Source organism: Corythoichthys intestinalis, chromosome 5, assembly GCF_030265065.1.
Source record: "Corythoichthys intestinalis isolate RoL2023-P3 chromosome 5, ASM3026506v1, whole genome shotgun sequence".
NCBI classification, from domain to species: domain Eukaryota; kingdom Metazoa; phylum Chordata; class Actinopteri; order Syngnathiformes; family Syngnathidae; genus Corythoichthys; species Corythoichthys intestinalis.
Genome location: NC_080399.1, coordinates 4,583,863 through 4,608,275, shown reverse-complemented (window position 1 = coordinate 4,608,275; position 24,413 = coordinate 4,583,863). Strand labels below are relative to the sequence as shown.

Genomic DNA, 24,413 nt, shown 5'->3' with positions numbered 1-24,413 from the left:
CCTGGTCATCCTCTCCTTAATACAGCGCAGTCGTCCAGTCCTATGTGCAGAAAAACACCCTGAAAGCATGACGCTAACACCCCCCATGCTTCACAGTAGGGATGGTGTTCCGGGGATGGTACTCATCATTCTTCTTTCTCCAAACACTATGAGTGGAACTAAGACTAAAAAGTTCAATTTTGATCTCATAGGACCACATGACTTTCTCCTGTGACTCCTCTGCATCATCCAAATGGTCATAGGCAAACTTAGGACATGTATTGGTTTAAGCAGGGGAACTTTCCGTGCCGTGCATGATTTTAAACCATGACGTCTTTGTGTATTACCAATAGTAACCTTGGAGATGATGGTCCCAGCTACTATCATGTCATTGACCAGCTCCTCCTGTGTTGTTATTGGCTGATTCCTATTATTAGGGTCATTGAGACCCTACGAGGTAGATCTTGCATGGAGCCCTAGTCCGAGGGAGATTGACAGTCATTGTTTAGCTCCTAGAGATCTACAATTCTGTCTTTGAACAGCTCTTTGGTCTTGACCATGTTAGTAATTGAAGTCTTCTTGATTGTATGGGATGGACAGGTGTTCATATGCAGCTAACTGCCTCAAACAGGTCAAGAAGTCAGACTCAAACAGAGTTGGAGTTTTTAAAGGTGAATAACAGGTCTTTGAGGCTCAAAATTCTATCTAATAGATACATGTTTAAATATTTATTTGCAGCAGTATAATAGAAATTAGTTTTTTTTTTAGAGATTCTCTTTTTAGATTGTCTCTCACAGTAGAGCAGGGCGGTAAATTGAAAATTTACCGTCACCGAAATTCTTCACGATGACCAACGTAAATTTGACCATGTCGGTAAATTCGGTAATTTAATAAAACAAGAAAATATAGTCTTTTTATCCTGCTATGACGCTGTGTTGTTCGGCTATGTTCATTCCCCTTTAAGAAAGCAGACAATGTGCTTACGTATGGAGTCACGTGGTTTTCAGGAAGCCAATCAAACAGAAGCCCGGTAGGCTAACGCTAGCAGCTAACGCTACAAGTAAACGGGATGGAGTCGGGCTTAAGTTAGCTTCGCCAGACTTTCACCCGACATAAAGTAAACTCTTGGCAGGTCACAGACGGGCTTTCACCCGCTGTCCTCCCTGGTTCTAAATATAGTTTTTTTTATCCCGCTTTGACCCTGTGTTGTTCGGCTATGTTCATTCCCCTTTAAGAAAGCAGACAGTGTGCTTACGTATGGAGTCACGTGGTTTTCAGGAAGCCAATCAAACAGAAGCCCGATAGGCTAACGCTAGCAGCTAACGCTACAAGTAAACGGGATGGAGTCGGGCTTAAGTTAGCTTCGCCAAACTTTCACTTGAAATAAAGTAAACTCTTGGCGGGTTCCAGACGGGCTTTCACCCGCTGTCCTCCCTGGTTCTCACGATATCAGGAGAGGATGCTTTCTTCTGGTAGCCAAGCCACAGGCTAATGCTATCGGGTAACAAGGCTACAAATGAACGTGAAAGAGTCGGACAGCGGCTCTAATCTTGTCGAAACGGCTGAAATTAGTGAGTGGACTGGGCACAGCTATTTTTCTGTATGTGTTTGCTTTATTCTGCTATCATAAAACCTTAAATGTTTCATTGGCATCAGAGCAATACATCTTTAATCTGTTTGTGTCTGTGCGGGGGTGCATGTATTAAAAAATGTTTCGGAAAAAAAAATAAACTGAAACCTTGACATAAACACTTGTGTTGAATAATTATGACACAGCAGCCATTACCAATAAGTTGTCTGAAGTGTACTGTTAAAGCTGCAAGTCATTTGTGTTAGAATGACATGTTTTGCACAGTCGTCATATTGATTTTTATAATGTTGTACATTTTTCAAGTCATACAAGCTGTTATAAATGTTCACACTAGAATTCTTATTGTTTACAAGGTTTTTTTTTTAATACTTAATGTTTAGACTGCATGTGCAATTGTTAAATTGAAAGCTGGTTTAATAAATTTAACGGGAAATGGTTAATTTGTATTCCATGCATTGATTCAAATTTTCAAATTGTATAACAGTCTCTGCTTGGGCGAATTTATCGTCATTCATCGTTATCGAGGTAAATCTGCTCAATTTATCGCGGTACGTACTTAAAGCCATATCGCCCAGCCCTATCTCACAGTGGATAAGCACCTACCCTGAAAATGTCAAACCCGCCCATCATTTTTAAGTGGGAGAACTTGCAAAATCGCAAGGTGTGTAAATACTTATTTTCCTCACTGTATGGTAAACTAGCGACATTGCGCCTGGTCGCGAGGCCGCCTGCCACCCTATCACATGTGATTACACTGAAAGCATCGTGCGATGTGAAAAATACGTGCCTGTCACACTTCAGGGCACTTTGGCACAGAGCTGATGTGAGAACTCACGAGTTGCTGATTCTGTTGACCTCGTAGCCAGGAGGGGTCAAAGGGCAACGTGTCATTGGCTCTCTGGGACTGTACAGCTCTGTAAGACGGCAGGAAGAAGGACAGACATGGCAAAGCAGAGGGATGTCTTTATGAAGAGAAGAGAAGCGAGAGCAGGGATGTCAACATTACAGTATTGCCATACGAGAATACACAGACTGACTGTATTTTTGCCGGTTGCATCTGTGATCTTTTATTGTTAGTAGGGTTGTTCCGATCATGTTTTTTTGCTCCCGATCCGATCCCGATCGTTTTAGTTTAAGTATCTGCCGATCCCGATGTTTCCCGATCCGATTGCTTTTTTTTTTTTTTTTTTGCTCCCGATTCAATTCCAACCATTCCCGATAATTTTTCCCGATCATATACATTTTGGCAATGCATTAAGAAAAAAATGAATAAAACTCGGACGAATATATACATTGAACATACAGTACATAAGTACTGTATTTGTTTATTATGACAATAAATCCTCAAGATGGCATTTACATTATTAACATTCTTTCTGTGAGAGGGATCCACGGATAGAAAGACTTGTGACTTTGTATATTGTGACTAAATATTGCCATCTAGTGTATTTGTTGAGCTTTCAGTAAATGATAGTGTAGTCATGCCCAAATTCATGATGGGAAGTGGAACCATGACTGTGCGTAGTGCTACCAATTCATATATCTTCTCTGCGTTGGCAAATAACATAAGGTGTTAAGATAAAGATCAATTGCTACCTTGCTTCCCCACATTGCTTCCCATGATATTTCTAATCGTAGGGACAGGGATTGTAAGGTTTTAGCCAATAAAAAAAAGGCTCCAAAGGCTGCCAAAATTCACTCTACTCAATTTTCGCTGCCTTTTAGCTCTCTATATAGCGACGGTGCGTGAGTGGGTCGTGCAGCGCATGCATTAACTGTGTAAAACATTTTAATGTGATACATTTTTTTTTCAAATTAATTACCGCCATTATTAGGATAAATTTGATAACCCTACCTTAAGCCTAAACTAAAGACTCTGGAAGAGTGAAACATATTATGTCTGTAACGCTAAATACAATTAGAAAACGATTTAAATTAAATTAAATATATATATATATATATATGTATTAAAAAAAGGCATGGCCGATATTTTTTTGCCGATTCCGATACTTTGAAAATGACCTGATCGGACCCGATCGATCGGCATCTCTAGTATGTCCTAATGTCAACCATCTCAAGCAAAAAAAAAACAAAAAAAAATTACAAATCTCAAAGGATTCAAGGCAACAATAGAAGCAAAACCAGGATATGCGTTCATTTGGCGTGGTTGTGCTACGTTATTTAGCACGTGGATCCATTAACACTATGCACTAGCTAAGCAGAAACAATGGCACTGGGGACTAAATGGTGGATGAGGCACAGGCGACATGAAGTCCAAATGTCATATGTCGAGGACATCTTGACTCGACGACTTCCTGTCCTGTTAACGAACGAGAATCGTAACTATTTGGAATCTGCGACTCTGAGCAATGTTTATTTGAAAGCAAATTTCTCCTTACTTATTCTAGTCAAATCCTGTTTAGCGAACACCCCAGATAAACACAAACCTCCCCCGCACATCTCCTCATTTTACCGAGTCTTTATGTGTCATTCTGATTCAGACAGAATCGCCTTACGGGGTAACTGAGGGTGCATTCCACCAGCGCTTAACAGAAAAACAAAAACAACTCTTCTTAAAGATCCTAACATCCTCCTTCACTGATGCCCCACGCGTTCCCCACAACCCAAACGATTCGACCCCCTCCCCTTTCCCATCAGCGTTACGTAAGCTTCCTGCCAAATCGGCGACATATCGCCGTTGTTGTCCCCTGCATGTCTGCGAAACATGTGAGATCCCTGGCTGGCCTTTAATGAGGCCTTCACAAAGGCGCATTGATTAGAAGCCCAATGTGAGAGAGGATGAACCCAGCCAACAGCACCCAGAACTGGGCATCGGCAGCCCCGGGCCCTGCCTGGACAAAGACGCCCACTGTGGACACGGAGTTGAAAGGGCACGGCGAGGAAAAAGGGGGAACGCAAGAGAAAAATAGCGTGCAGGGGAGGAGACATCCTGTTCTAATATGTAAAAAAACATGAAACCAATGAGTGGAATTTTCTGAAGATGAGTGTGACATCGAGTTCTCGCTAGCGGCAAGTTAGACTCTCGCAACTCTGTTCAGGATAGTCCTAAATCTTCACCTTTAGCGTGAATTCAACTGAAATCATGTTGCTTTTAGTCGGAGAATTACTTTCAACAAGTTGACAGGATTCTGTTGTCAAACCTAGAATCGGTATAGTTTGAGTACTTTTTTTTTGTAGTGGCTGAAGAATGACTCTCTCATCCCGACTAGAAGACATCGAGATGACCTTGGAGCACATGCTGATGGATGTCTTTGTAAGTTCTTTTGTCTTAGTGCTCTGAAATTCAGCAGTGTTGCTCTGAAGCTAATGTTGCGCCGATACCAATAACAACCCGGGCTGTGTTGTGTTAGCTGTGACAAGCGTTTTTCTACGTTATTCTTGTAAAAAAAAAAAAAATCACATTATGAAGGCAGCATGGGGGCATTGTAACATTTTTATTTTTTTTGGAACAAGACTTTTTTTTTTGTCCGGGATCGGATCGGGACTCTGTATAAGCAGATTCTCAAAATCAAGTGATTCGGACTCGGGTGCAAAAATAAGTGATTGGGACATCCCTAATCATAGACTTAACCCCATAGGGGACCTATTTTCTAAAACTTTTTTCAAAACCAAAGCTGCTAGTGACCTGGGGTGGCCGTGGCGCAGTTGGTAGCTGGCGTTGTCCTTGGACCGAAGGGTCAGCGGTTCAATTCCCGACTAGGACTGCCCACTGTCGAAGTGCCCTTGGGCAAGGCACTGAACCCATGATTTGCCTCCAATGGGTTGACAGCGCCTTGCATGGCAGCACCCCTATTGGTGTGTGAATGTGTGTGTGAACGGTTAAATGTGTGCTGATGTAAAGCGCTTTGGGCATGGTAACCATGCAGATAAATGCGCTTTATAAGTACTGTCCACTTACAACCAAAGCAGGCGCCTTCCTTGAGCATATATGAGTCTCCATTAGGGATGGGAATTGATACGATTCCGATTCCATTCTCGATATTGCTTAACGATTCGATTCTTTATCGATTCTAATTTCGGGAAAAAGAAGAACAAACATTTTGATTGGCATCAAGTTTGTTTAATCAGAAGTCAAAACCTTACAAACTCACAACGAGGTCAAAAGAGGCCCAAAGCCTCAATGTTAACTGTGGCAATAAGTTTTACTGAAACATGTTTCTAATAGAAATAAAAAATATTGGTATATTTTGGCATATAGGTCGTTGTTCTGCCTTTGGCTTTTTCCTGTGAGGGCCACATAACTTTTCCCTTCTCTGATGAGAGGCCGGGGTAGGTTTGTAACAGAAAAAGTGTGACGATTGCAGGAGTGCGTAAATGTAAAAAAAAATTTTTTTTTCAGAAAGCCACAATCAAATAACCCTCTGTGGATTCTACATGGAGCAAAAGTAAATAAAATAAAAATAATAATATAATATAATATAATAATTAGGGCTGTCAAAATTATCGCGTTAACGGGCGTTAATTAATTTTTTTAAATTAATCACATTAAAATATTTGATGCAATTAACGCAGATGTCCCGCTCAGAAAGATTTAAAGGACAGTACACTGAAACGCTCACTTGTTGTTATGGAGTTTTGCCCCCCTCTGCTGGCGCTTGAGTGAATGACCATCTCGCATGTTGCCTCAAACAGATTACAATGAGGCCGTTTATGGACATTAAGAGTGAAGAGAATGCCACCGGCCGCTTGGGGGCAGCGCCGTTCCATACTCATGTTATTTCTACCAAATGTGGGAGAATTAGTAGTTGTGAGACGCTTATGCTGTATTCACAATGCAATGCAAATTGCTATTTGTGCTCCACACATATTTCGGTAAGTTTTCTTTCTTTTAGTGGCAATTATGTGTCTCTTGTTGTATTTTGGGTAAGATATGTACAGATATATGTTATACAGTAGAGGCGAGTGGAGGCAGGCGTTCTTTGGACCGCGCCGTTTATTGGCAACTCCTTCACAAGAAACATACAGTGGGGAGAACAAGTATTTGATACACTGCCAATGGGAAAACCCATTGGCAGTGTATCAAATACTTATTCTCCCCACTGTAAGTATCGTTTAGTGAAAGCACAACAAAAATAATATTCCTATCTCTCCCCAAAAAAATAGTGTTCACAAAAATAAAAGCACTTCAGTCTATAGTAATGAGGCCCTATTCTGACACACAGTTAAACAACAATGCAAAATGAACTGGCATTCCATATCAAAATAGCTATGCAAAATACACATAAAACTTAGACTTTGGTCACTCTATTTTTATTATTGTTATTTTTATTCTTCTTATTATTATATTAACTCTACTTTTGATCGAAAATTTTACAAATTTTATTAAAACGAAAACATGAAGAGGGGTTTTAATATAAAATTACTATAACTTGAGACTATAACATTTATCGTTTAAGACCTACAAGTCTTTCTATCCTTGGATCACTTTAACAGAAAGAATGTTAATGCCATTTGTGGATTGATTGTTACAATAAACAAATACAGTACTTATGTACAGTATGTTGTATGTATATATCCGTCGTGTGTCTTATCTTTCCATTCCAACAATAATTTACATAAAAATATGGCATATTTTAGAGACGGTTTGAATTGCGATTAATTACGATTAATTAATTTTTAAGCTGTAATTAACTCGATTAAAAATTTTAATCGTTTGACAGCCCTAATAATAATAATAAATAATAATAGCACTATTAATTAAATAGATAATAACCAAATAACCCTCTCTGAGTTATTCACTGAAAAAGGCCAGGAAATAAATAACACTACTGAGGGGGGGGGGGGATCAAAATGCTTTCTGGAATTGTTCAGGGCCAAATATGGAGCCGCGGGCCGTAGTTTGGGGACCCCTGTTTTTATTTACCAGTATATTGAAATGCATGCCTTTTAGTTTTTATGGTGCTTTCACACTCAAGTGGTGGCGCCCTTGCGCTTCCTCACGCGAAGAAGAACGCGCTCACGTGAAGAAGCGCGCGCTTACACCGGAGAAGAAATGCGCATCCAAGCGAGTGAGCGAGTTAGTGAGAAAGGAAAACACTGCCACGAGCCTAGGTTCTTTGTTAATGTTTGTAAAATATCTACAGAGCCAACGCCTGTATGCATCATCTTCTGTGTTGTTGTTGTGTGTTTTTCTACTCTCGATCAGACACTTAAATCCAGTTGTGTAGTGGTTTAAACGATGTGCTAATGCTAGCGAACGCATGCTAACTGTTTGTTATTACTGTTAGCAACTAATCATCGCTGATTTACGTTGATGCAAACCTGTTTGTTATTAGGGACGAAATTGATTTGTTTCATTTCTATTATTAGATTCAAGTTATGGTTGAATAAAGTCAGCAAATTATACCAACGTCTTCTGCATCCTCATTTGGGAGTTTAGCTAGCTGTATAGCCAGGACTGAGCCTTAGCGTCTCGGTGAGGACGCGAAGTGAAGACACACGAGCGTTCGAACCTACGTGCTGTCATTGTTATGTTTACGGCGGCAATGCTCGTTCTAAACCATCGTAACCTTTCATTTTCACCCTTTTTCCTGGTGAAGTGTAGCCATACTTCGGAGCGAGTGGTTCTTGGCGCCATGCTAGTTTGATGCGTCTGGACAACAAGACACGTCACGACGCAATATGCGTCTTTAGGGATTGTTAAAGGGATCGTAAGGCTTTTTCATTATGACGTCGAGGCCTCGAAACACTCGGAACCGGTTCCGAATTGGAATCGGATTTCGATTCCCATCCCTAGTCTCCATAAGCAGCGGCATCAAAAAAATTCCAAGTCGTTCCCGTTTCTACAGATATAAACGTAAAATTGTCTAGATTCTTGGTTTAAAGCAAAAAAATGGGCAGTTATCGTTCATTTTACGTAAATATTTCAAGCTAAACTTATGCTAATTCTTTCCATTCATTTCATTATATTCGCATAGTTTCAAAGTGGATGCATGGTGCTATTCTATATAATAATTACCTTGAATCCTCGACCAAATCACACTCCTGCATGCTTGTATGCACTAAAACGTTTCATCCTGTTTCCACCTATAGCCGCCGTAAGAACGCAGTGTGTTTTGAGTTTATCGCAGTGAAAGCTTCCACGACGCTCTGCCTGGCCTAATGGCAAAATGTCTGTAGGAGCTGTCTCATCAATTGCTAGTGAAGTCTATGTCAACAATTTGACAGGATTCTGTTGTAAAACCTAGTATCGGTATAGTTTGAGTACTTTTTTTTTTTTTTGTACTGGCTGAAGAATGACTCTCTCATCCCGACTGGAGGACATCGAGATGACCTTGGAGCACATGTTGATGGATGTATTTGTAAGTTCTTTTGTCTTAGTGCTCTGAAATTCAGCCGTGTTGCTTTGAAGCCAATGTTGCGCCGATACCAATAACAACTCGGGCTGTGCTGTGTTGGCGGATGCGGATTTTTTACTGTTACTGTAGCGTGTTTTTTTTTGTTTTTTTTTTTCAATCAGGTGTTCCGCTCTGAGACCCCCAATTTGGCCAACTTTCAAAATTGTCCGATATGCATGTGTGATACATCATCGGAAAGCTTAAAATCTCAATTTTCTGGGGGAAGAAAAATTTTGAACAGGAGGGCATTGAGAATTTTTATTTTATTTATTTATTTTTTTTTTTTTACTTTTTTAACAGCAAAGCCCTATCTGGAGGTGAGAGCACGCGAGAGCAGAATTACAGACACCATGACTTTAACGAGATATTATCGCATACTTACCTTGTTTCGATCCAAAAACTCCATGTAGCACGTATCACCGAGTGTCAAGACACAGCTGTGAATGACCACAGCCGGATTTTGGGGGGATTTTATGGGTGAAACATGGTAATATAACAAGGGTCGTGATAAAGAAATCGCAGACTTTAAGGAGTGATTGAGATTTTCTTTTTCATATATTTACCCTTTTAAACGTTTTTTTTTTTCAATTTTTCTTTGTTTAGATCGATAATTTATCATCTAAAATAATTGGGGGAAATGCAACAGTAACGAAAAAAATACAATTAAGCGATAGTTATGAGGTAGATATCCGTGACTTTTTTTACAGATGCCATTTTTTCTTTGTGATGTCATTTGTTTAAAAGTTTAAAATATGCGAGTGAATAATTTTTTAAAGTCGTTTTTTTTTTAAACTAAATATTAGACATCAATTAATGATTCTAAGCTAAAAATGACAGACATTTTGAATAATAAATACGATTACTTACCTTCTTTTTATGGCTAGGTTGAAACAAAAGCGGTTGCGCGACGTCTGTAAACGGAGGTTTCTAGGGGTGTTCATTCGCTGCCACCCTCCTACTTCAAATGGATTGGACACCCACTTATGATCAACTAATTGGCCAAAGGTGAAACACATTTTTGTTTTTTATCTCTTTGGCTACCATTGAGAGCTCTAGAAATCCACTGCATTTGAAGTGGGACGGTTGGCAGCAAATGAACAAATTTGCTGTATTGCTACAGTAAATTCAGTACTGTATCGATACAGTAAAACTACTTTTAAATTAATCACGTTAAAATATTTGACGCATTAAATCATGCGCGGAATGACCCGCTAATGCATTGCCTCAAACAGATTACAATGACGCTGTTTTTTGCACATTGCGAGCTAAGAGGCTGAGACGGGCAAGTGGACACAGGCGTTCATTGGACCTCACCGTTTATTGGCTTAAGCTTCGGCAACTCCTTCACAACAAACATAAGTATCATTTAGTGAAAGCACAACAAAAATAATATTCCTATCTCTCAAAAAAATAGTGTTCACAAAAAGAAAAGCGCTCAATGCAAAGAGAACTGGCATTCCCAATCAAAATAGATATGCAAAATACACATAAAACTTACTCAGACTTTGGTCAAACTCTATTCAAAAATTTCGTTTAGCTCAACAAATACACTGGATGGCAATATTTGGTCACGATACACAAACTATCAGAGGTCTCTTACGTTGTGAAGCCAGCACTCAAATGAACGTAAGGTACAATGAACCCGCAGTAAAACAGGAAACTACGGCGTCAGTCGAGGGACAAAACACACTCATTGGCTTGATTTCTAAGTAATTTAAAAATCGCCATTGACACTTTGTGGTGTATTTGAATCACTACCTTCCGTAGTTACGTAGTTCACTGTGGAATAAACAAATAAAGTACTTATGTACAGTATGTTGAATGTATATATCCGTCTTGTGTCTTATCTTTCCAGTCCAACAATAATTTACAGAAAACTATGGCATATTTTAGAGAGGGTTTGAATTGCAATTAATTTCGATTAATTCATTTTTAAGCTGTGGTTAACTCGATTACAAATTTTAACAGTTTCACAGCCCTACTTTTTTTTCTTTTAATACTAAAATACTGCATCCTCACATGAATATAAAGTAATTGCTATCATGGCTTCATCAGACACTACCAAACACATTGTCTGCCATTGGCGGCGCTAGACGTCCAATCCAATTGAAGTGGCAAGATGGCAGCGAATCGACGTTCATTCATTCTGTTTCAATGGCAGACAGTCGGTTAAACAGTGTAGGTTTGGTCTCAACATTGGCAGGGACGATATAACAGCATATCTTGCAGATACAGTTTTGTTACCAAACACTGCTAAATGTGTGCTAACTACACATACAATAAGAAAATATCACACATTGTGAATTTATTATGGAAATTATGGCAAATTTTCATCTCATTTTCGTGTCGTCAGACAGCTGGCGTCCATCTCGTTATGTTTTAGTCTCCCAAGAAACATTTTCAGTGCGTCATCGTGACGTCATTGTCATGAAAAAATTTTGGAAATATTTTTTGTTATCGTCACCGTTGACGAAAAATACACTGACACAGACAGAAGGACACTTCTCTCTAATCAGCTTGCTACTCGAATTTTGCCGGTTCGCAAGTTAACACAGTTTAATGTTATGCTAATTCTGACGCGGGTTGGACTTTCAGTAGCAAAATTAGTGGTGTGTTTCCCACTTCCACAACAGTCTTTTTAAATTCCTTACAGCATCGGCATGTTATTTCTTCACCAATACTGGTGACAACATTTTAACGCCGTATCGGTACCGATATCATTTCACTCTCTCGCACATGAGGGGCTGACCTCTCGGTGCATAATTACGATCCGAGGCCAGAGGCCGGCATATGCTCGTGTCTCTTCCAGATGCTCTCCCATTAATTAGTGCAGAAACAATGTGCCGATTTTATGTCAGAGGATAAATTGGCAGTCCGGGGAGCTAACCTTGCTTGTGCGCGCTGCTTGTCTCAGCACAAGGTGAGACTTTAAGAACGTTCAGCCAGCATGTGAGAGCCTTTCATCCATCTAACTTAAAACTCGGGTTGTAGTTTTCCTCCCGTAGTCAACATCCTTCACGTGTTTTCAACAGAGAGTCGTGAATCACCCCGCCAGGAATAAATACAGGAAGGAAGGAGTGAGAATGAAATAAGGAAGGAGAACAAGATGGAGGATTATGATGGATGCGAGCGTCATATTCCCGTTTCCCACGACGCTCGTATCGAGGCGGATGACTCAGACTCTCGCAGTTTATGAGGCGCTCGAGCGTTCCCGATGAAAACTCACATATGTCCGGAGACATATGCGTTGCATCAAAATAATGTAAAAGTAGTCATCCAAAAAAATTGACCCAAGTACAAGGGTGACCCCCACAAAAAATGGGAACTTTTTAACAATCCAATAAAACCCAGAGTGATGAAAGAAAAATAATTTAATAATAATCGAAACTAGTGCTGCAACGATTAATCGATTAACTCGAGTAATTCGATTAGAAAAAAGATTCGAATTAAATTTCGCTGCTTCGAGTATTCGTTTAATTAAAGTTGCATTGTAATAGAGTTTGCGTTTAGTTTTATTGATTTGGGTGGATACACTGCCCTCTAGTGGCAACAGTGAATATGAAATAACTCATTTCACATGGTTGAATCCAGCTGCTCCCTGTTAAGACCAACATAAGCTTTTGTTTTTGTTTGAGCTGTTTTTTTAATGCATTCATAATTTAGTTTTTAGGTATATTTAGCTGATTTTTGTCTGAATATGTTTGAACCATTTGTTAAGAGTATTGAAAAAAAAAAAGGGAAAAAAAAGTTAGCATTTTATAGCATTCAAGCTAGCAGATTTTTGCTATGTATGTTTGCCAATTGGTCTTTTGTTCCTCTTAGATCATCATTTATTTCATTTTTATATAGTTTGAGGCTCAGCTCAGGTATTTAATTTTTAATGTTCCTTATCCGATTACTCGATTACTATCTAGTTTATTGAGTGATCAACTATTAAAATAATCGATAGCTAAATTGAAGCTTTAAAACATGCCGTTTAAGAAGCAATGATTTAAAAATGAAGTTCTTTCAATTTTGTGACATCAAAACGAATGGCGAATTTGGCCATTGGAAATGAATGGGAAATTTTGCCCATTCGAAATGAATGGGAAAGTTTTGGGGAAATTTTGGTGGTGTACATTTGGCCAAAAACTGTATACAACTTTTGTGAATCTTTCCAGAATTTTTTTAAAGCATAAATTTTGTGATTTGGACAAAAACTAGGACAAGTAGTGTTTTGGAATTTCACCTTTTTTTCCCAAAAATTGTAATTTTATTAAGTTTTTTTTTTTTTTTTCGAATACTCAAATAATAAGTAGCATTGTGTGTATCTCGTGACGATGTGATATTTTTTGAAGTAATGGTATTGTTTTTCTCAACACAACGTCATCTATATAAACTGTTATTATTATACTGTACTCTAACCTATTACATCACCATATTAGGCCTAAAAAGTACACGTAAATCACTGAACTCCAAATAGAAATCTACAGAAATGAAACATCACTTCATCCAATAAGCACGATTGCCTTTAGTTGATAAATCATATTTCCAACCATGACACGAAAACGAGAACATGACGGTGTATGTTAGATAGTTTACTTTCACAGTTCTTTAAAGACGCTATGTGATTGAACACGCCGGCGTGATCATAGGACTTCCAACTGCAAACTACAAATAATCGTGTGACTGTCTTACGATGTCTGATTGGTATAATTGAGTCATGGGATTACCATTGCGACGTCTCATTGGTGAAAATATGTTTGGAATATTTTGGATATATTTTTTTTTCTGAGCACAATTTTATCTTTATGAACTGTTATTAGTATACTGTACTATAACCTATTACGTTACCATATTAGGCCTAAAAAAAATACACAAAAACCATTGAATTCCACCCAAAAATCTTTAGAAATGAAACATCACCCGTTCAAAGAGTCTGAGTGCCCACTAGTGGAGAAATCATATTTCCTACAATGGAACGGAAACGATCATATCTCCGTTTTTTCGTGGGCTATCAGTGTCAAATAAAAACTTTGAGAGTTGAAATCCATGCTTTTGACTGATGTTGATGGTCTACGTATATCAGATAGTTTTTTTTTTTTTTTTTTATGGCGCTCTAAAGACACTACGTGATTGAACACACCGGCATGATCATAGGAATTCCGATTGCTGGCTTGTGTGTCGTCATGTGACTGTATTGTGATGTCTGATTGGTATCATTGAGTCATGAAGGTACATGAGGTACCCAGAGGTTCCCAACCCTAGTAGTCATTTCACTGTATTGTTACATCTGATTAGTATAACGGAGTCATGTGATTAGTTTCTTCTTCACAAATCTACCCAAGTAAAAGTAGGTACAGTGGGGCAAATAAGTATTAAGTCAACCACTAATTGTGCAAGTTCTCCCACTTGAAAATATTAGAGAGGCCTGTAATTGTCAACATGGGTAAACCTCAACCATGAGAGACAGAATGTAGAAAAAAAATCCAGAAAATCACATTGTTTGATTTTTAAAGAATTTATTTGCAAATCATGGTGGAAAATAAGTATTTGGTCAACACCAAAAGCTCATCTCAATACTTTGTTACGTACCCTTTGTTGGCAATAACAGAGGCCAAACGTTTTCTGTAACTCTTTACAAGCTTTTCACACACTGTTGCTGGTATTTTGGCCCATTCCTCCATGCAGATCTCCTCTAGAGCGGTGATGTTTTGGGGCTGTCCTTGGGCAACACGGACTTTCAACTCCCTCCTCACCCCGTGGCGTCAAAATGATAACAAGAACGGTGAGCAAAAATCCCAGAACCACACGGGGGGACCTAGTGAATGACCTACAGAGAGCTGGGACCACAGTAACAAAGGCTACTATCAGTAACAGAATGCGCCGCCAGGGACTCAAATCCTGCACTGCCAGACGAGTCCTCCTGCTGAAGAAAGTACACGTCCAGGCCCCTCTGCGGTTCACTAGAGAGCATTTGGATGATCCAGAAGAGGACTGGGAGAATGTGTTTTGGTCAGATGAAACCAAAATTGAACTTTTTGGTAGAAACAAAGGTTCTCATGTTTGGAGGAAAAGTAATACTGAATTGCACCATACCCACTGTGAAGCATGGGGGTGGAAAATCATGCTTTGGGGCTTTTTTTCTGCAAAGGGACCAGGACGACTGATCTGCGTAAAGGAAATAATGAATGGGGCCATATATCGAGATATTTTGAGTGAAAATCTCCTTCCATCAGCAACGGCATTGAAGATGAGACGTGGCTGGGTCTTTCAGCATGACAATGAACGCACAGCCAGGGCAACAAAGGAGTGGCTTCGTAAGAAGCATTTCAAGGTCCTGGAGTGGCCTAGCCAGTCTCCAGATCTCAACCCACATAGAAAATCCTTGGAGGGAGTTGAAAGTCCATGTTGTCCAACGACAGCCCCAAAACATCACTGCTCTAGAGGAGATCTGCATGGAGGAATGGGCCAAAATACCAGCAACAGTGTGTGAAAAGCTTGTAAAGAGTTCCAGAAAATGTTTGGCCTCCGTTATTGCCAACAAATGGTACATAACAAAGTATTGAGATGAGCTTTAGGTGTTGACCAAATACTTATTTTCCACCATGATTTGCAAATAAATTCTCTAAAAATCAAACAAAGTGATTTTCTGGGGCTTTTCCCCACATTCTGTCTCTCATGGTTGAGATTTACCCATGTTGACAATTACAGGCCTCTCTAATATTTTCAAGTGGGAGAACTTGCACAATTAGTGGTTGACAAAATACTTATTTGCCCCACTGTAAGTAATTCTGGTGGCAAATCTACTCTTAGAAGAACACTTGTCTAAAAAACATTACTCATGTAAATGTAACTGAGTAAATGTAACGCATTACTACCCATTTCTGCGAATACCCAGTTGTTAAGATACCGTGAGGCACGCGAGTGCTCGGTGTGAGCTGCTCGATGATGTAATGAGTTTGGTCATTAAGCTCCTGTTTCCCCTTAACGTTGTTTACCAGCGCTAGCATCTGTTGGAAGGAAGAGTAATCCTTTATCGGGATAAAATCAGCTGCTAGCGTAGCACCTACATAACATCGTTGCTGAGCAACAACAGTAGATCTCTTACGACTACGTTAACTGATTAAAAAGTGATCATTTGTAATTATATTTTCAGGATGGAAACACTGGATTATTCATGGAGTGTGTGGAGTCGAGGAACCCCTCCCCCACTGCATTTTCTCTTTGCCGCCTAATTATGCTACTCATTTATTCATCTTGCTAATTGCTGATGCTGGAAAACAGTTAGGATAGATGGTCACTTTGCATTGATGAATATTCAAATCAGGATTTGTTTGCTGTGCGAGAGTAGAAATTTATACACAGGTTTTAACCTTTTTATAGGCTGCCATTGTTTAATTCAAACTAGGGTTGCCATGATTCATTTACTAATTGATTAGCAAATAAATCAACATCTGTTTTAATAGTTGGTAAACTGTTTATCGACATTGTTAACTTCATAATTGTCCAAAATAAGGGGTGACGGACAACTAGCGCCTAGTGTCTTGCGATACTCGCAGCCCCCTATTTACTGCAAAATGGAGCCAAAAGGGTGCCATTTGTTTGTGCTACGTTTGCGCTAGTTGTTGAGAGAGTTGGTACGCTCTATCAGCCGCGACAGGGGGGCTACGATTGACATTATCACTCGAAATTAATATCTCTATCTATGATACCATCGCAGCACAAACAAAATTTTTTACAACACAAACGTAGCATAAACAAATGGCACCATTTTTAATTGAAATAGATTTATTAAATATAATATTGAATCTATTAAAATGCACTTGATATGTTAAACATTTGGGAAGTGCATTAGCCTTTTTTTTTTTTTTTTTTTTACCCCCCCCCCCCCCCAAAAAAAAAAAAAAGCAATATGGGGCCCTCTCACCTAGATGGCGCCCTCGGCAATTGCCTAGGCCCAAGGCCCGGTTATTTCCGAGTCAGCTCGTCAAGCCTCGAGTCATTGTGTCATGAATCGAGTCGAGTCGTGAGTCGTTCCCTCACAAGTCGAGTCTCGGAGCGTCTTAGCTCATGTGAGTTAAGTCCAAGTCGCCGTATTTTTCTTCAAGTCCGAGTCGAATTGCGAGTCATCAAATTTGCGACTCCAGTCCCTATGACTCGAGTCCAATTGTATGCTTTCCCAGGCCACACTAAATGATGCGGGCCGTTTGATTTACAGCAGGGCCGAAAACCAAAAGTGGTTTTTGCCATGTGGCATTTTTTTTGCCATGTGGCAATTTTTTTTTTGCCATGTGGCATTTTTTTTGCCGTGTGGCAAAGATTTTTTGCCATGTGGCATTTTTTTTGCCGTGTGGCAAAGATTTTTTGCCATGTGGCATTTTTTTTTGCCATGTGGAAATCATTTTTTGCCATGTGGCATTTTTTTTGCCATGTGGCAAACATTTTTTGCCATGTGACATTTTTTTTGCCATGTGGCAAACATTTTTTGCCATGTGGCATAAAGTTTTTGCCATGTGGCATTTTTTGCCATGTTTTTTACCATTGCAAAAAAAAATGACACATGGCGAAACAAAAATGCCACATGGCAAAAAAAAAACATTTTGCCAAATGGCAAAAAAATGCCACATGGCAAAAAAAAATTTGCCACATGGCAAAAAAAAATATATATATAAATAATAATAAATAATAATAATAATAAAAATAAATATATAAAACAATATAAAAATATATTAAAAAATAAATGCCACATGGCAAATACCACTTTTGGTTCTCGCTGTCTCTCTTGATTCAGCGTCCCTGCAGCCAATGGCTTAATGATCCATATTCTTTTTTTGTTGTTTCATGGTTGACTGATGAATGTGGCAAAAGAATTTTGCCATGTGGCATTTTTTTGCTGTGTGGCAATTTTTTTTTTGCCATGTTGACATTTTTTTTTTTTGCCATGTGGCAAAAATTTATTGCCATATGGCATTTTTTGCGATGTTTTTTACCATTGCAAAAAAAATTTGACACATGGCAAAACAAAAATGCCACATGCCAAAAAAAAAACATTTTGCCAAATGGCAAAAAAAATGCCACATGGCAAAAAACATTTTGCCACATGGCAATTTTTTTTTGCCATTTTTTTTGCAAAATTTTTTTTGCCACATGGCAAATACCACTTTTTGTTATTGCTGTCCCTCTTGATTTAGCGTCCCTGCAGCCAATGACTTAATGATCCTTTGTCTTTTTTTGTTGGTTCATGGTTGACTGATGAATGTGGCAAAAAAAAAAAATTGCAATGTGGCATTTTTTTGCCGTGTGGTAAATTTTCTTTGCCATGTGGCATTTTTTTTGCCATGTGGAAAACATTTTTTGCCATGTGGCAGTTTTTTTGCCATGTGGCAAACATTTTTTGCCAAGTGGCATAAAGTTTTTGCCATGTTGCATTTTTAGCCATGTTTTTTACCATTGAAAAAAAATTTTGACACATGGCAAAACAAAAATGCCACATGGCAAAAAAAAAAAACCATTTTGCCAAATGGCAAAAACATTTTGCCACATTGCAAAATAAATGCCACATGGCAATTTTTGCCATATGGCAAAAAAAAATTTCCACATGGCAAATACCACTTTTGGTTCTCGCTGTCTCTCTTGATTTAGCGTCCCTGCAGCCAATGACTTAATGATCCTTTGTCATTTTTTGTTGTTTCATGGTTGACTGATGAATGTGGCAAAAATTTTTTGCCATGTGGCATTTTTTTGCCGTGTGGCAAATTTTTTGCCATGTGGCATTTTTTTGCCATGTGGAAAACTTTTTTTGCTATGTGTCAAACTTTTTTGCCATGTGACATTTTTTTTGGCATGTGACAAACATTTTTTGCCATGTGGCAAAAACTTTTTGCCATGTGGCATTTTTTGCCATGTTTTTTAACATGGCGCAAAATTTTGACACATGGCAAAACAAAAATGCCACATGGCAAAAAAAACATTTTGCCAAATGGCAAAAAAAATGCCACATTGGAAAAACATTTTGCCACATGGCAAAAAAATATGCCACATGGCAAAAAAATTTCACCACATTGCAAAATAAGTGCCACTTGGCAAAAAAGGTTTGCCATGTTTTTTGCCATTGCAAAAACTTTTTGCCACATGGCAAATCCCACTTTTGGTTCTCGCTGTCTCTCTTGATTTAGCGTCCCTGCAGCCAATGACTTAATGATCCTTTGTCTTTTTTTGTTGTTTCATGGTTAACTGATGAAACTGTGCACGGGACTGTAAACTGTCATTACCACTTCAAACCCGCCACGCATTTGCGCATGGATATAGCCGTTCTAATTAGCATTGGGTTAGCACGGAGAGGCCGCATGAATGATTCAGCTACGCTAAGAGGATTCGAGGCAAGCAACCTTTCTTTTTACAGTGAAAGTGGGTCAGAAAATACAGTAGAATCACTGGTAGGCTCTGGATTTTTTCAGGTCACCACTCTTATTTCTCGCACACGCACCGAAATAAATCATGCCTACGAGCTTAACATTCCGACGTTCTCACGGCACGACGACAATAGCCGCAAAACGCAACGAAAATAAACACCCCCGCCCGAGGGCTAGCTCGCTATTGAACGGCCGAAGAAAGAGTTTTTAGTCTATTCACGTATCCGGGCAAAATAGTTCTCCCCGTCGCTTAAGTTCCGTGGAGTTTTCGCCACAGAGCTTTTCATTCACTGAACAAAGATGTCTGTCTCTTCTCTCGCATTAGTGAAACGATGGCATGATATGTGCTAATTGGATCTGATTTTGGCTCCTGTAAAATGTCTCTCTGTGACACTCTCGTGTCGTTTTGGGGTTTCTGGGCGCAGATGGTGGCTCAAAGTCTTGCACAAAGGCTGTCACGTAAGGAAACGGAGCGGCGTGATTAAAAATGCATTCGCTCCTTGTGTAGCTTAATTGAATCTCTCAGCTTATACCCCCCCCCCCCATCCCCCTACGCGTCGGTCCTTCCCCCCAATATCCGTCCCTGGTTCCTGGAGCCAAACATCACCCTTTTCTTTTTTTTTTTGTCCTCTAGTCTGCTGCCTTTTTACAGTGCAGACCAGAGTTGGAATGTTTCCATCACATCTGCTCTTTCAGCATCTGTTCTAGTTCCATATAGCATTCATAAAGCAGAGGTTCATATTTTCTAGGAAGAGGCAGTTTTGCCACAAAGTAGTCAAAATGTACGTTTGGGAGCCAGATGCGAGTTTACAATACCTAGTTAAATTGAGGATATTATGATTGGATGTCGATTGGACATTTGGATATGTGTCGTGGCCAGAGTTGGGTACTAACATTGTTACTAGAGGTGTAATGGTTCACACGCAGGGCCGGCCCAGCCTATACGCAGGGTATGCAGCTGCTTAGGGCCCCTGACCACTAGGGGGCCCCCAATCTGGCAATTGTTTAATTCATATTCTATTTTGTTTACTACAATTTGCTTTATTTGACTTTTGTGAGTTTTGATACTTAATTTCAAGCTTAAAAGATAAAAGTTCTTCCTTAACTTCTTTCTCTTCCTCTTTTAGAAAAAGGTTTGGTGCTGTTTACTGTAAGTACTGACAATCATTTGGGGTGAGAAGTTTGAAGTATGCAGTGCGACAAAATTTTATTAATATACAAAATATGGACGTATGGGTTGGATTGCATGTATGGGTTTCACAGTACACTGTGACGAAATGGTGGGCCAAAAATATGGGCCCCTTGGCATTATTTTGCTTAAGGCCCCCAAATGGCCAGGGCCGGACCTGTTCACACGTCACGGTTCGGTACGTACCTCGGTATAGGGGTCACGGTGAAGGAGTTAAAGTAGTTCATGTGGGCGCCTGCTTCATGCAGTGTAGTGTAAACAGAGTTGGAACATCTGTGTGAACTTAAAAAACTACATCAAGTAGTCAAATAAATCAAATATAGGTAGTACAGTGGGGCAAATAAGTATTTAGTCAACCACTAGTTGTGCAAGTTCTCCCACTTGAAAATATTAGAGAGGCCTGTAATTGTCAACATGGGTAAACCTTAACCATGAGAGACAGAATGTGGGAAAAAAAACAGAAAATCACATTGTTTGATTTTTAAAGAATTTATTTCCAAATTAGAGTGGAAAATAAGTATTTGGTCACCTGCAAACAAGCAAGATTTCTGGCTGTCAAAGAGGTCTAACTTCTTCTAACGAGGTCTAAAGAGGCTCCACCTGTATTAATGGCACCTGTTTTAACTCATTATCGGTACAAAAGACACCTGTCCACAACTAAGTCAGTCACACTCCAAACTCCACTATGGCCAAGACCAAAGAGCTGTCGAAGGACACCAAAGACAAAATTGTAGACCTGCACCAGGCTGGGAAGAAAGAATCTGCAATAGGTAAAACGCTAGGTTTAAAGAAATCCACTGTGGGAGCAATTATTAGAAAATGGAAGACATACAAGACCACTGATAATCTCCCTCGATCTGGGGCTCCATGCAAGATCTCACCCCGTGGCGTCAAAATGATAACAAGAACGGTGAGCAAAAATCCCAGAATCACACGGGGGGACCTAGTGAATGACCTACAGAGAGCTGGGACCACAGTAACAAAGGCTACTGTCAGTAACACAATGCGCCGCCAGGGACTCAAATCCTGCACTGCCAGACGTGTCCCCCTGCTGAAGAAAGTGCAAGTCCAGGCCCGTCTGCGGTTCGCTAGAGAGCATTTGGATGATCCATAAGAGGACTGGGAGAATGTGTTATGGTCAGATGAAACCAAAATAGAACTTTTTGGTAGAAGCTAGGGCTGTTCCGATCTTGTTTTTATGCTCCCGATCCGATCCCGATCGTTTTAGTTTGAGTATCTGCCGATCCCTATATTTCCCGATCCGATTGCTTTTTTTTTTTTTTGCTCCCGATTCAATTCCAATCATTCCCGTTAATCTTTCCCGATCATATACATTTTGGCAATGCATTAAGAAAAAAATGAATAAAACTCGGACGAATATATACATTCAACATACAGTACATAAGTACTGTATTTGTTTATTATGACAATAAATCTTCAAGATGGCATTTACATTATTAACATTCTTTCTGTGAGAGGGATCCACGGATAGAAAGACTTGTAATTCTTAAAGGATAAATGTGACTTTGTATATTGTGACTAAATATTGCCGTCTTGTGTATTTGTTGAGCTTTCAGTAAATGATACTGTAGCCATTTAACTGTTCTGCCCAAATGCATGATGGGAAGTGCAACCATAACTGTGCGTAGTGGCACCAATTAATATATCTTCTCTGCGTTGGGAAATAACATAGGGTGTTAAGAAAAAGATCAACTACTACCTTGCTTCCCCACATTGCTTCCCACGATATTTCTAATTGTTGAGAGAGGGATTGTAAGGTCTTAGCCAATTAAAAAACGTCTCCAAAGACTGCCAAAATTCACTCTACTCATTTTACGCTGCCTTTTAGCTCTATATATAGGTAAAAATGGCGCCATTATAGATTGAACGCGACAATGCGTGAATAGGTCGTGCAGCGCATACGTTAATTGCGTTAAATATTTTAACATGATTAATTTTTTTAAAAATTAATTACCGCCATTAACGCGATAAATTTGATAGCCCTAATTTAAGCCAAAACTAAAGACTCTGGATGAGTGTAAGACATTTTGTCTGTAACGTTAAATACAATTAGAAAATGACTTAATTAAAAAATATATATATATTAAAAAAAAAAGGCATGTCCGATATTTTTTTTCCGATTCCGATACTTTGAAAATGACGTGATGCCGATCGATCTGGACATCTTTAGTAAAAAAACAGGTTCTCGTGTTTGGAGGAGAAAGAATACTGAATTGCATCCGAAGAACACCATATCCAATGTGAAGCATGGGGGTGGAAACATCATGCTTTGGGGCTGTTGTTCTGCAAAGGGACCAGGACAACTGATCTGTGTAAAGGAAAGAATGAATGGGGCCATGGATCGAGAGATTTTGAGTGAAAATCTCCTTCCATCAGCAAGGGCATTGAAGATGAGATGTGGCTGGGTCTTTCAGAATGACAATGATCCCAAACACACAGCCAGGGCAACAAAGGAGTGGCTTCTTAAGAAGCTTTTCAAGGTCATGGAGCGGCCTAGCCACTCTCCAGATCCCAACCCCATAGAAAATATGTGGGGGGAGTTGAAAGTTGGTGTTGCCCAACGACAGCCCCAAAACATCACTGCTCTAGGGCAGATCTGCATGGAGGAATGGGCCAAAATACCAGCAACAGTGTGTGAGAAGCTTGTGAAGAGTTTTAGAAAACGTTTGTCCTCCGTTATTGCCAACAAAAGGTACATAACAAAGTATTGAGATGAACTTTTGGAATTGACCAAATGCTTATTTTCCACCATGATTTGCAAATAAATTCTTTAAAAATCAAACAATGTGATTTTCTATTTTTTTTTCCCACACTGTCTCTCAGGGTTGAGATTTACCCATGTTGACAATTACGGGCCTCTCTAATATTTTCAAGTGGGAGAACTTGCACAATTAGTGGCTGACTAAATACTTATTTGCCCCACTGTAAATCAGATGTATGACCTACAGTGTAAATAATTTCCAAGAACATAAATTGAGCAAGTTTCCTTCTCATCTCTTATGTAAGAAGTGTGTCAAAATGACTCAATTATAGCAAGCTGACCCCTATTTCAGTTTGAATCCATCCTGTATTCAGGACGTTGTCATTTTAGGATTCTCGCGAAGCTTGCTACTCCATTTTTATGTCTTACAAATCTGTCGTATTGAGGACGTTGTGTCGCTATGAGTATACTGTTAGTAATCCGAACCTCCTAGTTAATCACTGAACATTTGTTCGTTCGCCGATAATCCTCCCACTTCAAACAAATTGGACACATATGGCCGTCATTGTCAGCCAATGCCAGGCAGTGAGTTCATTTGGGGGAATTTCACGTCATTTCCCTGTTGTGAATTTTTGCATTTCTGGGTCACTTCCTGTTGAATTTGGTGCATTTACACACTACTTCCTGTTGATTTCGGGTCACTTCATCTTGCTTTTAGGACATTTTCAAACACTTCTTTATTAGTTCATTGGTTGGCATTCAATTAATCCATTCTGACTGGAATGGGGCCGAAAAAACAAAAGTGACTGTGGACACAGAAATCACAAAATTCTGATTTTGCAGCACCAATGTCAAAATAGAAGCATGTGATAATGTGATACGACAAGGCAGAACAACCCAGCGGGATTGGTGCAGATAACCATCCGATTCATCCAACTCCAATCTCCCCCCCGGCTGCACAGTACGACAAATAAATGCGATCCCGTTGGCTTGTGCACATAATAAATCCCAAACATGTATTAGCATTATTATTATTCAGCCTCCCATTTTCCATCAGTTCCTGTCGTCAGCTGCCTATCATGCGTGCACACGCGTCCCAGACACGTATGTGTAATTCAGAGACCTAATCTTCTATTCAAGACCGCAAATTGCACACCTCGCGCCCATTCAAGTCAGCACT

General features: G+C 39.5%; 1 protein-coding gene across 7 annotated transcripts in view; it reads left to right on the top strand.

Moving 5' to 3' along the window:
• frmd4a (FERM domain containing 4A) overlaps positions 1-24,413 on the top strand; it is a 362,265-nt gene that overhangs the window by 124,620 nt on the left and 213,232 nt on the right. The window contains exon 1 of one of the 7 annotated variants that reach the window (XM_057835967.1): positions 3,495-4,844. The exons of the other annotated variants lie outside the window; for them this stretch is intronic. Within the exon in view, the coding sequence (XP_057691950.1) occupies positions 4,779-4,844 (66 nt within the window). The 5' untranslated portion in view covers positions 3,495-4,778. Of the gene's footprint in view, positions 1-3,494; positions 4,845-24,413 lie in introns of those variants that run through there. 7 annotated transcript variants of the gene reach the window in all.